The 17207-nt window shown below is 40.9% G+C and overlaps 1 protein-coding gene across 12 annotated transcripts in view; it reads right to left on the bottom strand.

Annotated features, from left to right (window-relative positions):
* myo3b (myosin IIIB) overlaps positions 1 to 17207 on the bottom strand; it is a 488192-nt gene that overhangs the window by 422574 nt on the left and 48411 nt on the right. For 10 of the 12 annotated variants that reach the window (XR_010018457.1, XR_010018458.1, XR_010018459.1 and 7 more), the window contains one exon: positions 16948 to 17093. Coding sequence is in view for 9 of the 12 variants with exons in the window: in XM_063052211.1 (XP_062908281.1) it covers positions 16948 to 17093 (146 nt within the window). In the remaining 3 variants the exon portion in view is untranslated. The remainder of the gene's footprint in view (positions 1 to 16947; positions 17094 to 17207) is intronic. The other 2 variants (XM_063052214.1, XM_063052220.1) reach the window with 2 other exon arrangements.

Genomic DNA, 17207 nt, shown 5'->3' with positions numbered 1-17207 from the left:
TTACAGTGGATTTTAAGTGTTTCTGATGATTAGGCTCTAGCACAACAATTAATGTTAATTAGTTTTTTTAAAGTCCATTTACCTTTTTCATTACAATCAGTAACCACATGCAACTTGTAGCCCATGCTACAAATATGACGAATATGTGGCTCCTCAGATCAATAGATTTAGTGCCAAGACTGGCAATGGAGCTAGAGGGCATATATGCCAGTATTCAACCTCCAGCACCAACCTACTCCACAATACATTATGCAGGTTTAGAAGTCAAAAACAAGAAAAATTCTGCAGGTGCTGTAAATCCAAAGTAACTCACACAAAAAAATGCTGGAGGAACTCAGCAGGTCAGGTAGCATCTATGGAAATGAATAAACATTTGAGGTAGAGACCCTTCTTCTGGACTGGAAAGAGGAAGACGCTAGAATAAAATGGTGGGGCGAGGGAAAGGAGGCTAGCTAGACAGTGATAGGTAAAGCCAGGTGAGTAGGAAAGGTAAAGGGTTGGAGAGGAAGGAATCTGATAGGAGAGGAGAGGCACCAGGGGAGGGTGATAGGCAGATGAGAAGAGTTAAGAGTCTAGAGTCTGGAACAGAAGAAGAGGTGAGAGGGAAGCATTTTTTTGTTTTACTGATAAGAGAAATTGATATTCATGCCATCAGGTTGGAGGCTACTGACACAGAAGCATTTTGATGTATTCTTTTATTTACGGGATGTGGGCATTGCCAGTTAAGCCAGCATTTATTGCCCATCCCTAGTTGCCCTTGAGAAGGTGGTGATAAGCTGCCCTCTTGAACTGCTGCAGTCCCTGAGGTGTAGGTACACCCACAGTGCTGTTAGGGAGGGAATTCCATGATTTTGACCCAGCATCAATGAAGTAACGGTGATATGTTCCCAAGTCAGGATGGTGAGTGACTTGGAGGGGGATTTCCAAATTGTGTTCCCAGGTAGCTGCTGTTCTCGTCCTTCTAGATGGTAGTGGTCGTGGGTCTAGAAGGTGCTGCGCTAGGAACTTTGGTGTGTTGTTGCAGTGCATCTTGTAGATAGTACATATTGGTGCAACTGATCGTTGATGATGGAGGGATTGGATGCTTGAGGAAGGGGTACCAATCAACTGGGCTGCCTTGTTCTGGGTGGTGTCAAGCTCCTTGAGTGTTGATGGAGCTGCACTCATCCAGGCGAGTGGTGAGTATTCCATTACACTCCTGACCTGAGCCTTGTAGATGGTGGACAGGCTTTGGGGAGTCAGGAGGGTGAGTTACATGCTGCAGGATTCCTAGCCTTTGACCTGCTCTGGTAGCCATGGTGTTTATATGGCTAGTCCAGTTCAGTTTCCTGTCAATAGTAACCCCCAGGATGTTGATAGTAGGGGATTCAGTGATGGTGAAACCACTGAATGGTAAGGGACGATGGTTAGAGTGTCTCTTCTTGGAGATGGTCATTGCCTGGCACTTGCATGGCTCGAATGTCACTTGCCACTTGTCAGCCCAAGCCTGGATATTGTCCAGGTCCTGCTGCATTTGGGTATGAACTGCTTCACTGTCTGAGGAGTCACGAATGGTGCAGAACTTTGGACAGTCGTCTGCGAACATCCCCATTTCAGACCTTATGACAGCAGGAAGGTCATTGATGAAGCAGCTGAAGATGGTTTGTCCTAGGACACTACCCTGAGGAACTCCTGCAGTGATGTCCTGAGGATGAGGACCTCCAATCACCACAACCATCTTCCTTTGTGTCAGGTATGGAGCAGAGTGCTTGATAAAGGGGTCCCTTAATTTACAATGGTCTCAGCAATGTAAAGGAGGCTGCTTCGGAAGCACTGGACACTATAGACAACTCTAGCAGATTCGCAGGTGAAGTGTTACCTCAGCTGAAAGGACTGTTTAGGGCCCTGAATGGACATTAGGGAGGAGGTGAATGGGCAGGTGTAGCACTTTGGCCACTTGAAGTGGTAAGTGCTGGGAGGGAGACTAGTGGGGAGGGACAAATGGACAAGGGAATCATGGAAGGAGCAATCCCTTCAGAAAGTGGAGGGTGGGGGGAGGTAAAGATATGTTTGGCGGTAGATGCCCTTGGAGATGGTACAAGTTGCAGAGAATAATGTGTTAGATGTGAAGGCTCATGGGGTGGTAGGTAAGGACAAGAGGAATTCTATCACTGTTAAGGTGAGGTCAGAAACATACTGAACAACGCAGAGGATGCTACTGGCAGTCTATCGCATACAACTAAAAGCTAACTGTAGTTCAGCTTATTAAAATTTAAGCCCTCTATTTACTACTAACTGATTCGAGGAAATAGTTGATCTCTAAAACACAACCTCGCCAGTATCAATTTTCTTTTAACTATATCCACTGTAATCTAAAGGCTGATTTATACCTGTGTATCAAATCGACGCCGTAGGTACGGCATAGCCACAAACCCTACGCAGTGCCTACGCGGATCCCTATGCCGTAGCCTGACGCGCACTTCTCCCAAAATGTAACTACGCGTCGTGGCAACGCAGACTGCAACAACTGTGATTGGTCCGCTTGGTAGCATCGCATTTCCTCCTACGCTGCAATAGCTTCCCATTGGGCGACTGAAGGGCAGGGAAGGAACTCTGGCTGCAATGCTTTCAATAAAGCTTTACAGACCTCCGAAATTATGGAGGACACATTTCACTTTTACGAAAAAAGACGCTTGCTTTAAACTTGTTTACCCTGAGAAAGACTACCATGACCATGAAGCCTTGCACGGGTAGGTGTGTGTGCATGCGTGTACATGCCGATTTTTTTCGACAAATCGATTTTGGATTAAAATTCCCGATTCTGTTAAGTGACACTACACTGTACATACAGAAAATTCACCCTCCTTCAGTTTCAGTTGCCATTGTTTGAAGTTTGAGTTTCTTCGTGTTGAGTTTCAACACATAGAAACTCAACACAGTGGCATAGAAACCCCACCGCTAGCTAGCATTTTGGCGGTGAATTGCAGAGAGATGCAGACACACCAACGCACAAGTATAAATGTTCACAACGGTGTAGCCCACTTGCGTAGGCTACGGTGTAAGCTGGTACACTCAAGTATAAATCAGCCTTAAAGGTTTAAACAAGACATATATTTATCACATGGTAGTATCATGACGTATGAAACTCACACATTTTTACATATAACCTGCAATGAATTATTTAAATGAACAAGAATGCTTAATATATTTACAATATTATTCAAATATTACTGAAACATTAAATGCTCAACACTCCTTCCTGCTTAGCTCTAAACTCCAACACAATATAGAATGCATCCCAACTTATATACAGTACACTCCATAATGCAACTGCTATATAAACTTTCTCAGCACAGTAAAGTTTAAATTGTCCCATTCAGACCTAAAGATATATTGCTATGGAGGATTTCTTACTCGTGGAATATCGTCTTTACTGATGGTAAAGAGGTCACTCTGCGTTGTGAGACTTGGGTCTGTGAAGCAATTTCAGATTCTGGGGCCTCTTCCATGCTGGTTGTAGAAATTGGCTTTGGGACTGCAGGAAGTGGTTCTGACAGCTCTGGATACCTTCTTCTGGACATATTGGCATCCTGAAGAGTGCATGGCAAGCTTCACTGGACAATGTGGATCATAATGTATGAGTGCAGTGTCTGACGTTACCATTTCCTTTAGCTTTTGGAAAGCCACCTCACACTGTTTTGTCCATGCCATTTCTTCCCAATCTTTAGTAATGAGTTCAAGGGGTGGGAGCACAGTAGCCAGGTTTGGCAGGAACCTGTTACAGTAATTGACAAATCCTAAGAAGGACTGCAATTGTGACATGTTCTTTGGCCTTGGAGCATCTACTGCTTGAATTTCCTCAGCACACTTGTGTAATCCTGTACATCAACAGTGTGACCATATGAAGTTACGCTTGGTACAAAGAATTCACATTTGTGGCATTGTACTCTGAGCCCATAATCTTCTAATTTTTTTAACTCTGTCTTGAAATTTTGGAGATCTTCCTTGTCATCCTTACTGATAACAATGATGTCATTCAGGTAACACTGAGTGTCTGGGCAGTCTTGTACCATCATAGCTTTCGGCCAGAGTGCAGGTACAGATGCTACTCCAAAAAATAAGCCTATTACACCGATAAAACCCTTCGTGAGTGTTTATAGTGAGAAACACTTTGGACTCTTCTTCCATCTCCATCGGCAAGTAGGCCTCAGCTAAGTATACTTTGCTGATGTGTTTTCCTCCAAAAAGGTTTGCAGAGATATCCTCTATCCTGGGCATAGGGTATTGATCCATTTTCAGTACTGGATTGATGGTGAATTTATAATCACTACAAATCCTGATAGACCCATTCTTCTTGGCTACCTTGAGCGTTGGCATTGCCCATGGGCTCCACTCTTCATTTGAAAAAATTCCTTCAGTTTCCATGCTATCTAGCTCACTGGCTACTATAACAGATGGTATAAGGAACCAGACTGGCCTTGCAAAATCTGGGTGTGATGTTTTCATTTAACACTATTTTACCCTTGATATGTTTGAGTTTTCCAATGCCATCCTTGAACACTACTATGGCATCATCCAGTACCTTTCTTAATTCGCTTTCAGTTGACTCTGTTGCAAGGGATGTGGCATGCAAATGGTGGATGGATCTCCAATAAATCTGTACTTGTCTCAGACAATCACATCCCCTCAATGCTGGCCCTTCCTTTAAAAAAACACACACAAGCCCAATGTGGCTTGTTGGTTGTTGTAGTTGACTGTTATGAAAGTCATTTCCACAGGAGTTATCTTTTCTCTAGTATAAGTTCTTAGTTGAATATCTGCAGGCTTCAGTACAGTATCTTTGAAATCACCTTCATACTCACTTTGTGGAATGACTAAAACAGCTGAGCCAGTAGCCAATTCCATTTTCCTTAATTTGCAGTTCACTTCTGGTGTAAGCCATATTGCTTGTCTATTATTAGTTTTCACATTGTAAATCACAGGCTACCCAATCCTCTGTCACTCCCATCAACAGCACACAGATTAGTCCTGCTGAAGGGTCTCGGACCGAAACGTCAGCTATACTTTTTTTCCACAGATGCTGCCTGGCCTGCTTAATTCCTCCAGCATTTTGTGAGCGCTGCATGCAAATTAGTTCTCTTTTTGATACTACAACTTGACTTTTTAATCGCTTTCTATTCCCTGTGCAGTCCATTTATTTTTATCTGCCTGACATGTTCTTTGTATGTGTCCTACTGTGTTTCATTTTCTGCAAGTTTTACCCTTAAACCTGCATTGGTCTGGTGTATGTGAGCCCCTGCCACACAGTAACATGGTTCAGCCAGGTAGGTTTCTGTTTAGACATTGCTATTTTGTTCATGCTTACTTTCATTCCTGACTGTAAATCAATCGCATCTCTGTCTGCCATATCCATTGATACAGTGATTTCAACTGCTCTTTTAAATGGGAATGCACCTCAGTTAGGAGACATTTTTGAACGCTTTCTTGTAAGATTCCACAAACTAACCAGTCTCTCAGTGTATCATTAAGCCTGTCACTGAACCGACATCACTCAATTTCTTCAATTCAGCAACATAAACTGTCATGGATCTCTCTTCCATTTGACTCCATTTATGAAATCTAAAATGTTCTGCAATCAACAGTGGTTTCAGTTTTAAATGTTCCTGAATTACTTTCACAACATCTGCAACTTGTTTGGTTGAAGCAAACTGTATGCCTTTAAACCCAATGCTTTCAGCAAAACTGACACATGCTTCACATTGGCTATTTAATTTCCTGCTCAATTTACTCAGTATACATGAGCCAGTTACCTACTGTGCAATTGAATATGTATATCTTTCTGATGGAGCCAGCCATTTCTGCTTTTTTTTTAATTTGTGATCATTGTCACCCAGTACTCACTATTTATGAACCCGTAAATTTTTCTGTTTTCTGCCTTCTATTAAACTCAACCATATTGTCCCTTCCGAAGAACACGCACTGCACCTTTTTTAAACTTGAATGTCCCTCTGCACTTCAATAGGTAGGTAGTTGTTTCAGGTTCATATAAAATTTCCTTGTCTCCACTGTTATGTTTTGCAACTCCAGAACACAAGATTAATTGAAAGCAAAAACACGGAGCCCAGAGTAGAATAGCTTAGTTTTGTTTTTTTTTTATTATTTTTTGGTATGTGCCTGTGTGCGTGCGAGTCTGTGCGTGTGCGCTTGCGTGTCCGAGCATGCGTCCGTGATGAGGTCTTTTTCATGGCTTTTTACAAGAGAGAGACTGTGTGGCACGCCACTCCCCACACAGACATTTTCACAGTATTTCCCCTTTATTTTACGAGGTCGAGTTGCGACCTCGACACTCAACCCAGCACGGATGGAAAGCGTACTCGGGGGCGGACCCAACTAGTTTCGAAGCCGGGAACCTCTGCTCCTGATGTCGTTGTGCCACCAGCCGGCCCGCTAAGTTTTACTTTAAACAAGGCATGCACTTATCAGGGGGTCGTGTCAGGATATATGCAATTTGCATATTTTACATAATCTGTAATGAACTATTTAAATGAGCAGGAATGCCCAATCAAATATATTTAGAATATTACTCAAATATTATGGAAATATTAAATGCACAATAGTTTTCTTACTCCTAGAAAAGCATTAACAGAAGATCGTATCTTGCTTTGACATACTCAAGAGCAAAGGTCGATGATCTGTCCCTCCAGTTTTCTCTTTTCCTAATAACATTTACAGTTTTAAAATATATAATGCTTTTGTAACATTAACTTAGTTTGTTTTCTTTATGTTAAGTCAGAATTTAAATATAGGCAGGTGCCATAGCAATTTGAAGTGATAATAAACAAATAGGGATTATTGAACTTACTCTTCAAGAACTCAAACCATAATGACAAAGTGGATCACCATCGTAAAGTATGTGATCAAGTGTTGCCTCATTCAATCTGTGCAGTTGCAGGACTGGTTGAATAACTTTTAAATGAGCTGATGGGCATTCAGAATCTTTAAAGAAAGCACTTCAATCAATCAAGTGATTTGACCAAGAGGCCGATTCCCAAATACACTTAGAAACAGTGTCACATGATTGAAACCACTTTGCCAAGGGGTAATGAGCTTGAAACCTATCCTCAAAGCAGCAATAAGGTTTCATCGTTGCCAATTTTTTTTTACTAAAATTATGCAACTCAATGTGACTGTGAAGACTTTAATCTACACCTAACTGTTTAATAGATTAGACCCCATTGGTTTCTATTATCTTGCTAAAGTGCAGTATTTATCGGTCCAGCTGGACCCCACCTTGTGTTATTCAGCCTGATCTAATATGAATATTACCCTATTGTCAGAGATTTCAATGCACAATGACACAGATACTTTTAAAATGTATAAAGCCATTAATACTGTGTTGTTTAATGACTAAAAATTACTATAACTTTGTGTGTTTTCTCATCCTAAATTATCAGTGTGATGAGGAAGTCATCATCATCATCATCAGTTGCCATGCCCAGTTTGAGCTTTGACTGCCATGGCCCACACACTCCTGTTTCGGGTCAAGTGGATCAATTCATTGATATTCATTTCCAGTTCTCTGGCTACTGTCTCCATCATCATTTGTCTTTGCCTTCCTCTTGCTTTCTTCCCCTCTATCTTTCCCATAATTACCATGCATGATGAGGAAGTACACACAAATAATGGTAAATTCCAGCTGTAACCAAGCATCTTACAGTGAAACTAATTTGCACTCAGGTGACAGCATCCATCTTCTCCTCCTGACTAAACCACTAAAGTAATTTGATTCTTGAAAATCTGATAGCAAAGTCATTACTTAGGTTATAAAGACCAACTTCAACAGAACTAGTGGAAAAAAAATTCAAAATGGTCAAAGTTCTGAACCACTAATTATTTATCAGTTATTCACAGCAACACTGCCAAACAAAATCTGGCCAAGCCACACAGAAGGATGATGTCAAAAGCCTGGTCAAACAAGGGATTTTAAGGAGCAACATATGCCAGTGATATTGAACAGGATTCTGATTCAGAGTGCCGATATCATAAGAGTTCAACCTTAAGGAGATTGCTGAACTGGGAGAGGTGAGTGGGGGGAAAAGGGGATGTGGAAGTAATAAGAAAGAGGGAAGTCATTAAAGGATTTATACCACTTCAGATAATCAGAATCAGATTTAATATCACTGGCATATGCCATGAAATTGCATTTTGAGGCATTGCTTTTTGAAGATGTCCTCAGGATGGCCAGTGTTCCACGGAGCTGGCTAAGTTTGCAACTTTCTGCAGCTTTTTCCAATCCCGTGCAGCAGCCACTCCACATCAGATGGTGATGCAAGTAGTTAGAATGCTCTCCACAATACATCTTTAGAAATTTGTGAGAGTCTTTGGTGACATACCAAATCTCTTCAAATTCCTAATGAAATATAGCCGTTCTTTGTAATTGTATCAATATGTTGGGCCCAGGATGTATCTTCAGAGATGCTGACACCAGGGAACTTGACACTGCTCACCCTTTCCACTGCAGATACCTCGATGAGAACTGGTGTGTCCTCCCAGGACTTCCTCTTCCTGAAGTACACAATCAATCCCTTGGTCTTACTGAAATTGAGTGCAAGGCTGTTGTTATGACACCACCCAGCCAGCTGATCTATCTCACTCCTCTATGCCTCCTCATCACCATCCGAAAATCTGCCAACAGTAGTGGTGTGATTGGCAAATTTATAGAAGGTGTTGGAGCTGTGTCTAACTACCCAATCTTGGGTGCTAAGAGTAGGGCAGTGGGCTAAACACACCTCCTTGAAGTGTGCAATGTTGATTGTCAGTGAGGAGGAGCTGTTATCTCCAATCGATACTTACTTTGGTCTCGTGATGAGGAAGTCAAGGATCCAGTTGCAGAGGGAGATACAAAAGCCCAGACTTTGGAGCTTGTTGATTAATAATGAAGGCATGATTGTGTTGAATGCTGAGTTGTAATCAACTGCAGCCTGATGTACAGTAGGTATTGCTATTGTCCAGATGATCCAAGGCCAAGCAGAGAGCCAGTGAGATTACATCCGCTGCAGACCTATTGTTGCAATAAGCAAATTGCAGAAGCTCCAGGCAGGCCCTTGGTTAGGTAGGAGATGATTCTGGCCATGAGTAACCTCTCAAAGCTCCCCATCACAATTGACATGAGTGTAGCTCACCTTACTCTTCTTGGGCTCTGGTTTGATTGTTGCCCTTTTGAAGCTGGTGGGAACCTCCATCTGCAACAGTAAGAGACTGAAGATGTCATCCAGGTACACCATTAGGATCTGACGCCTTGCGAGGGTTCACCCACATGAAAGATGTTCTGACGTGGGCCTCCAAGACAAAAGTCACAGAATCACCAGGTGTTGCAGGGATTCACACAGATGTAGTTGTATTCTCCTTTTCAAAGTGTGCATAAAAGGCGTGGAGCTCATCTGGTAGTGAAGCATCACAATCACTCACAGTTTCACCTTGCAGAAAGTAATAGCCTGCAAATCTTGCCAGAGCTGATAGTATCCGATTCCATCTCTAACTTCAATCAGAATTGTTTTACTACTCTTAAAATAGCCCTCCATAGGTCTGACGTGGGCCTCCAAGACAAAAAGGGCCTCCCCCCTTACGAGCTCTTTTAGGCTTTTCCGATACCTTAGAACTCATCTTGCAAATGGATGCTCAAAATAAATCGACATAAAGCACAGATGCTCACAGGCATGTGTTTAAGCAATGCCGGCTAGAATGCAGTTCCGGGGGAGGAGCTTGGCTGCTTGGGGCGCGCGTTGCCTTTTTTCATAACAGTGAAAACACCTTCTGTTAGTGAAAGCAGGTAACTAATGTAGGTCTTTCATAACAGCGAGGTGCCGTAAAGCGAACGTCCGAAAAGCGGGGGACACCTGTATATATGCTGTGTACATACATCTACTGAAAACTCCAGTACTCAACCTACATCCTTGCGGTCACCGCAGTCATCACAGCTCACTGTGCCATTGTGGAACATCCCCGGGCCTAAGGAGTGGAATCAGTCCACACACACCAATCCTCACTATAAACCTATGCAGCCCAGGCAGGAAGAAAAGTCCTACAGTGTTGGAGAAGGAGATAAAACAACAGCTCTTAGCTGATACTGGAAGTCACAGTCTCAACTCTGCCTGTAGGCAGCTCAGCCCCAAGGGACGTCTGTCTGTTGAGTCGAGGCAACAGTAGTATTCGGCAGCCCTCAGAGTGACCAAGCCGCCCTCTTCGGGGATAGCACAGCTTGCTCCGGATGGACACGGGCCTAGAAAAGGAGGTTCAAAAAAAAACTTGCCTCACCACCACTTTGTTGGTTCGCCGTGGCCAATGAGCATCTCAATCAAGTGGAATATGAGGAATATAAATCAAAGTCAACATATCTCAAAATCATGTACTGGAATGTACGCACAATGCAGGAGTCTACAGAAGGTAACCGGGCCCAAAGCTGCTCAGTGCTTGTGGCACGAGAACTAACTGGGCTGGACATTGACGTTGCTGCTGTAAGCAAGCTACGTGCTGCTGATCGAGGATCTTTGACAGTCCATGGTGCAAGCTACTCTCTCTTCTGGTCAGCCAGAAGCAGCAATGAGAACACACTCTCAGGGGTGGGCTTCATGATCAAAGGCACCATCGTCAGTAAGCTTCAAAGCCTAGTGGTCAGACACTCAGATCGACTTCTGTCCCTGCGACTCCTGCTACAAGACAACCAATTTGTCACCCTTGTAAGCGTCTACGACCCCATACTGAAATCAGACCCTGCTGTCAAAGGGGCGTTCTATGGGGAGCTGAAGTCCCTCCTGTTGGAAACATATAAGGCCGACAAGGTCATTGTCCTGGGCGATTACAGTGGCAGGGTGGGCACAGATGTCAAGACCGGGTCATCATGGTATCGGAAACTGCAACTGCAACAGGAGGAGGCTCCTGGAGCTCTGCACAGAGTTAGGCCTGGCTGTAACAAATGCACTGTTTCAACAGAAAGCCAGGTTCCAGGCGACCTGGAGACAGCCCCGATCCAAACACTGGCACCACCTGCACTGCATCCTGGAGCGCCAAAAGGACGTGTGGGATATTTTACACACCAGGGTCATGCCAAGCACAGACTGTTATATGGATCACAGGCTAGTCAGGGTGAAAATCAGACTGGCTATCAAGCCAGCAATAAGGAAAAGGAGACCATGGTCAGAGAAACTCCAGGTGGATAAGCTCTTCGGCCTCCAAGATGTATACATACAGAACCTATAAAAAATATTCACCCCGCCCCCCCCCCACCCCAGAAGTTTTCATGTTTTATTATTTTACACCATTGCATTACGGTGGATTTAATTTGGCCTTTTTTGAGACTGATCAACAGAACAAGACACTTCTGTGTCAAAGTGAAAACATATCTCTACAAAGAAATTACTAGGTAAGCCTAGTAATTTCTAAGGTAGGAACATGTTCGGCACAACTTTGTGGGCCGAAGGGCCTGTATTGTGCTGTAGGTTTTCTATGTTTCTAAACTGATCTCAATCAGTTACAAATATAAAACACAAAATAACTGATTGTTAAGTACTCACTCCCTTTAATATGACACACCAAATCATCACTGGTGCAGCCAGTTGGTTTTAGAAGTCACATAATTAGTTAAATTAAGATCACCAGTGTGCAGTCAAAGTGTTTCAATTGATTGTTGTAAAAAATACACCTGAATCTGGAAGATCCAACTGCTGGCGAGTCAGTATCCTGGCAAAAACTGCACCATGAAGATAAAAGAACACTCCAAGCAACTCCGTGAAAAGGTTATTGAAAAGCATGTCAGGAGATGGTTATAAGAAAATTTCCAAGTCACTGGATATCCCCTTGAGTAAATGTTAAGTCAATGGAAAGAATGTAAATTTGTAAATTTGCCTAGAGCAGGACATCCTCAAAAACTGAGGGACTGTGCAAGAAGGGGACTAGTGAGGGAGGCCACCGAGAGACCGATGACAACCCTGGAGGAGTTACAAGCTTCAGTGGCTGAGATGGGAGAAACTGCACATACAACAACTGTTGCCTGGGAGAGTGGCAAAGAGAAAGACACAGCTGAAAAAAAAAGCTCACATGAGATCTAGGCTAGAGTTTGCCAACAAGCACATGGGAGACTCTGAAGTCAGTTGTAAGCAAGTTCTATGGTCTGATGAAACCAAAATTGAGCTTTTTGGCCATCAGACTAAATGCTATGTTTGGCTTACGCCAAACACTCCATATCATCAAAAACACACCATCCCTACCATGAAGCATGGTGGTGGCTGCATTATGCTGTGGAGATGCTTCACTACAGCAGGCCCTGGAAGGCTTGTGGAGGGTAAAATGAATGCAGCAAAATACAGGAAAATCCTGGAGGAAACGTGATGCAGTTTGCAAGAGAACTGCCACTTGGGAGATTTGTTTTCCAGCAAGACAATGACCCCAAGCATAAAGCCAAAGCTACACAGGAATGGCTTTAAAACATCAAAGTTAATGTCCTGGAGTGGCCAAGTCATCAGAGTCCAGACCTCAATCCAAATGAGAATTTGTGGCTGAACTTGAAAAGGGCACCCATGCAATCTAACAGAGCTTGAGCAGTTTTGAAAAGAAAAATGAGGAAAAATTGCAGTGCTCAAATGTGCAAGGCTGGCAGAGACCTATCCGCACAGACTGCCAAAAGTGTACCTACTAAATATTGACTTGGAGTGGGTGAATACTTATGCAATCAATTATTGTGTTTTATATTTGTAATTAATTTAGATCACTTTGCTGAGATCTAAATTTTTCACTTTAACACATAAGAGTCTTTCTCTGTTGATCAGTGCCAAAAAAGCCATTAAATCCGCTGTGATTCAATGCTGTAAAACAATAAAACATGAAAACTTCCAAAGAGGATTAATACTTTTTATAGGCACTGTATATATTCATGCTATAAGTTTATTCTCTATTATTATGTATTGCATGGTACTGCTGCTGCAAAGTTAACAAATTTCACCACATATATTGGTGATGTTAAATCTGATTCTGATAGATATTGCGGGTTAGGTGGACAGAGCTGAGACAGAGTATCACGTCTGTGAACCGTGATGAGTTAATCATGAAGCATACTCCACCTACTCTACCTTTAACAGACTCATCTGACCTGTCTTTACAGTGAATTGTGAAGCCCTAGGGCTGCAGCCCTGCATCCAAAATAGCGGGGATGAGCCATGTTTCCATGAAGCAATGTACACAGCAGTCTCTGATGTCCGTCTGATACTACAATCTTGCTCTGAGGTCTTCAGTTTTCTAGACCATACGTACATCAGCAGGATAGTTGAGGGTGAGGGTCTGAGGCCTCAGCATTTTAATCATACCTGCAAACCGGCCCACATTCTTCACTTCCCTTTTCTTAAAGGGGAGCGGAGTCTGCCATCCAGGTACCACCAATTGTGAGGATCAGTAGATTTTTTAAAAAAAACGTATTAAAATGATGTTGCTTACTGACGTTCCAATAGCTGTAACTGTGAATTTCAGCTGGAGTTGGCCTATACAGAAATATTTGATGATTCCCATTAGAGCTGCGTGCAAAGAGTCTCCACTTATCAGCGTTATCTTCTCTAGATAAGATGATAATATGCACAGATTTCACTGAAAAGTCGCTCTAGATAGCTTTTGGTTGCAGATGTTTGGGTAGCATTTATATAACAGTGCAAATTACACTTCTGACAATTAAATCAATTATAAGCAACTTGACACATCTGATTGGATCAAGATTGTTGGCTTCAGAGAGACTGCAAAAGGCATTAATGGAATCTAGTCAAAAACACTATTCCAAGCTTTGTCAGCCTACTCATTTTGCACCTGAACATCCAAAACTACACAGTATTTACCAATACAAACTCAGCCCTTTTCTGAAAATAAATATTGAGTCTCCTTATATTCAAAAGGAATCCAATGAAAATGTACTGTGAATGCTGCTTTAGAAATCATAGTTATATCAAAAATTAATTTGTGCCCCTCTATTTTTCTTAAATTAAAATAATCAGAAATTTTTAATATTTTGATTTCAAGTTCTGGACAAGAAAATATAATGAACATTAGCATACCATATATAATGCTACAGATATTAGTTAAATGCCGTGCCATAAAATGAAAATCTTCATACACGATACTGAATACCTCTACAGGAGGCAAAAACTTTACCCTCATATTAATTTACCATTTTGTAACATTACATTGCTAGAATGAAGTTAGCTTTAAACACCAATAGTCTTCCTAAGAATATATAAATGAACCTTTAAAGATGTTCACCACAGTGCCATAATCTTCGTTTATCTGTGTTTTTTTAATTAAAGAAAAATATTCCAGCATTGTAAACAGATGCTGAAAGGGTCAAGGGATTAAACCCCAAATTATCAACAGTGACAGACCACCATCCTTTTACAATTCAGCCCCTTCTGTTGGGGATCTGAAAATATATTTCAGACAGATGACATGTTAACAGAATCATTTCATGGTTCAGTGTTTTCTCAGTATGATTTATCTCCAACTGCAGGTATTGGAGCTCCCTATTCAGGAGATTTATGAGTACCGTCCAAGAATCTATTTTAATAAAGCACAGGGAGAAACAACACGTTACTGTCTGGACCAAAAATGGATATCTGGTCTCTCTCCCTACACCAAAATCGAAATTGATTTTTCTTAACCTATTAGCTCGATTCAAATATAAATGTTAAGTAAAAAAAGCTTTGAATATCTTTATCAATTCCTCAACAAACTTTTGATTTAAACCTAACAAAATTTAAGAGAATGTTGAATTGAAATATTGATGAACATACATTTTAAATTAGTTTCTTTCACAATGTTCTGACATTTTCTGCTCTTCGATTTTTTTTGAAGTAATTTGGATTTCAACTATTTAACATCATTATACCAATAACTGCAAATCTGTATTCCCTTCTCTAACTATAATTCTTATGCTCTATTTAACACAAGTATAGAAGAAACAAGCTTAAGTACCACTGAATATCATTTTTCTCACACCACATCATGTTCAATTCTAGGTTCTGGGTACGGTGGATGGAGATAACATTGTAATGCACAGACACTGTTAGGCAGTTAAAATAAGAATCAGAGCTAATCAGAAATGCAAATTAAAACCAAAAGGACCACTGATAATAACTCTATGATGGTGGTGATTAAGGTCAAGTCTTGCATTATTGCAGCATTTAAATTCTCATCAGCAATAAATAGCCACGAGCAGAAAGAAAATGCAATGAAGAACAAATTATTTGCAATGTGCAATGATTTGGTTTTTGGCATGAAGTAATCCTCGACAGTCAGTTTTTCATGCTTTATCAATCATCTTCTCTATTAAAATATGAAGCAAAATGAATTGCTACTTAGTTGCCCGATTGTCAATATGTGCAAAGTGAAAACTCATACAATAATTGAAGTAAATGATAGAAACAAACTCTAGTTCCTGAGATCATTTCGTTAAACCCATTTCCCCTTCATTGCCTATATTGTCTACAATACTTCTAAACAGAAAATACATGAAATGCAGTCTATAATTTAGTAAAAAGTTGACAACAATTGAACCAAAAACTGAAATCCACATAGTTTGATATTTCAGATATTGGAATATCTGTGCATGTAATAAAAGTTTGCAAAACAAGCAAAGAGTACAAATATAAAAACAAATTCTTACTCAATCTCAAACAACAGGAATTCTGCAGATGCTGGAAATTCAAGCAACACACATCAAAGTTGCTGGTGAACGCAGCAGGCCAAGCAGCATCTATAGGAAGAGGTGCAGTCGACGTTTCAGGCCGAGACCCTTCGTCAGGACCCTTCTTACTCAATCTGAAGTCTAGAGTGACCACTTTAGAGGCAGTTTTCACTCAATGATTTATTTGCACTCTTAAATATAACTTTTATTCTGCATGGAATATACATACTTAAACAACAGTCACTAGACAATGTTCACAACGCCTGGAGAAAAATACTTCAGCATTATCTGTGTTATATTATCTACAGGTATTTCATTTTAACTACACAAAACATTTAATGAACCTGTCTATTTTTCAGATCCAGTAAATTAATTAAATATTTTTCATCATTATAAGATTTTCAATTCATTTTTGTAAACTGTCTTTTTTGTATTAATTTTTTGGCTCATTAATTCCTCTCCTCTTTCTTTCATTTGATTGTCAATGCTGCCACCTGGACCCACATTTCGTTTTTCAGACAAAGGATAGTGGGGGGCTGGACTAGCTACAGTCTGTAACACAGGCAGACAGCACACTCTATGATGTACAAGTGATCATATAGCTTTTGTTCTTTTTGGGTGATGAAAGCTTGTGAAATGGTACACTTGGAAGATCTATAATAGCACAAGTCACAGATAGGAAGTATCCGGAGCCACTGAGTTATGATGAACTGGCTTATGGAAATATAAGTTAGGCATATTCTCCCATACATTAAATATTTTTCAAGCTACCAATATGATAAAAATGTTCCATGGTGCTCATTAATGACTAGATAAATGATAATTTATTTATGGGCAGTGTGTGTGATTATTCAATTAAATGAGAGAATTAAAACAGGTATACACAGAGCAATACAATAAGGGTTTCTACGGAAAACAGGTGCTACTGAGAGAGAAATTAGCTTATGAACAGTTGTCAGGAATGGAACCCATAGGTAATCCAGGAGCTGCCTGTATGTTAGTAGGAAAGTTATTGTGCAACTCAAAGCCATTTGTCAAAAAGCAGCCAATGGCTCCATATATAGAATGAAAATATGTAAACGCTTCAATGTTTTCCAGCAAATACTTCCCAGATCTTCATATTGGTCAATTACCCAGATCAGTAACTTCCTTATATTTCAAAGTTAGAATACATTTCCATTCTTTACACAAAGGATTGTTTTTTCATCTGTAATCATGAAATAGGACTAAGCCAAGAGAGCCATCTAGTGACATACCTTGGAATCTTAAAGAGTGCTTTCACAGGATGCAGATCAGACAAAGGTGGCTCGCCATCACCAAGTTCAATTGCCGTGATGCCTAAAGACCAGATGTCACATCGGGTATCATACGAGTAGTCAAACTGTTGTTCACAAGCAATGACCTATCAATTAGTGATATATTAAACCACCAGTTTATTCATAATTGCATTGGTAGTGACACTTCCATTTATTTTGTTCTTCATCAATTATGTGGAAGCAAAATCAAACTGGTATAG

The sequence above is a fragment of the Mobula hypostoma genome, chromosome 6 (assembly GCF_963921235.1).
Source record: "Mobula hypostoma chromosome 6, sMobHyp1.1, whole genome shotgun sequence".
Taxonomy (NCBI): domain Eukaryota; kingdom Metazoa; phylum Chordata; class Chondrichthyes; order Myliobatiformes; family Myliobatidae; genus Mobula; species Mobula hypostoma.
Note: the sequence above shows the minus strand (reverse complement) of the source record. Positions and strands in the feature narration are given on the sequence as shown.